This window comes from Penaeus monodon, chromosome 20 (genome assembly GCF_015228065.2).
Source record: "Penaeus monodon isolate SGIC_2016 chromosome 20, NSTDA_Pmon_1, whole genome shotgun sequence".
NCBI lineage: Eukaryota > Metazoa > Arthropoda > Malacostraca > Decapoda > Penaeidae > Penaeus > Penaeus monodon.
In genome coordinates, this window is record NC_051405.1 from 29820272 (window position 1) to 29821572 (window position 1301).

General features: G+C 46.0%; 1 protein-coding gene across 1 annotated transcript; it reads right to left on the reverse strand.

Moving 5' to 3' along the window:
* Positions 1–137: 137 nt before the first annotated feature.
* LOC119585754 (histone H1-delta-like) lies at positions 138–949 on the reverse strand. The gene has a single exon (XM_037934460.1). It carries the CDS (start codon positions 898–900, stop codon positions 319–321), a length of 582 nt encoding a protein of 193 aa, XP_037790388.1. The 5' UTR covers positions 901–949; the 3' UTR covers positions 138–318.
* Positions 950–1301: the final 352 nt, after the last annotated feature.

A 1301-nucleotide genomic window follows, 5' to 3' on the forward strand; every position in this document is an offset into this window, starting at 1 on the left:
CAATGTATGTATTGTAATAGCTCTCAAGTCACTTTAACCTATGTTCAATTTCGATTATCGTTAATGGAGCCTAGTTCTGCATGACGTTTCAAAATTCATGTTTTCCAACTTAATTAAGATGCAGTTTATAAGGCTGGATCCATGTAGACATTCATAGATAATATCTAATTTCTCATTAAGAGTAAAAAAATTGCAAGTATGAAGGGCTTTTAATGATATATGCAAATGGTCATTTACATAAACAATCCTCTTTAAAAATAACTGCAATATAAATCAACAGTTGTCAATAATATAACTTAAAAACTTGCAGGATGATCGTTAGCTGCTCCCATTCTTTGTGGTTTGTTTCTTTGTTGCTGTTTTCTTGACAGTCTGTTTGTTTGCTGTCGCTTTCTTTGTTGTACCGTTCTTTGGTGTGCTCTTTGCGCCGAGATTCTTAGTAGTGGATTCCTTTATTGCAGTCTTAGAGCTGGGTTTCTTTGTTGCAATCTTAGTAGTGGCTTTCTTTGTTGTAGTAGTAATACCGGGTTTCTTTGTTGCAGTCTTAGCGCTGGGTTTCTTTGCCGTCACCTTCCCCCGAGTCTTCTCGTTCTTCGTCACCTTCTTCTTAGCCGAGTCCTTCCTGGGCGCAGCCTTCTTCAGCTCCTCCTTGGAGAGCTTGAAGGAGCCGGAGGCGCCGGCGCCCTTTGTCTGCTGTAAAGATCCGCTGGCGACGCCCCTCCTCAGCGCCTGCTTCAGGTGCACGCCGGCGGTCCTCTCGTCCCCGACCTGGAAGGAAGCGACGATGAACCTGAGGATGGCTTGGCGGGAGGAGCCGTTGCGCTCCTTGAGGGCCCTGAGGGCGGCGGCGACCATCTCGCTGTACTTGGGATGGGCGCGCTTGGCCGACGTGCTCGACATGGCGACAGGACGGGTGTGAGAAGTGTAAAGAGGCTTTCCGATGCACTCGCGGCGACACGGGAGAGGCGAGTGACGCCCTGGCTGCGAGGCGGACCTTAATGAGGGCGCTGAGGGACGAGGTTTCCTGGTTCTCGAATAAGCAGACACTTAGCTAGGGAGTGCCCGTATTTCCTTTGCGAATCTTCTTACAGTGCATGGATGGAATGGAGTTATGTCGTTACTTGACAAAGACACCCGTGTATGTATGCATGCGTGTTTCAGCCAGAAAGTGAAAGAAAATCAAATTTTCTTTGAAATTAAACGGCAATGAAAAACTAGCTGTTCAACCTGAAATTGTACATAACTTATTCATGGAAATTGTAACTGACAAATGTAGGCTCTTTAAAACTTTCTGTCTATCC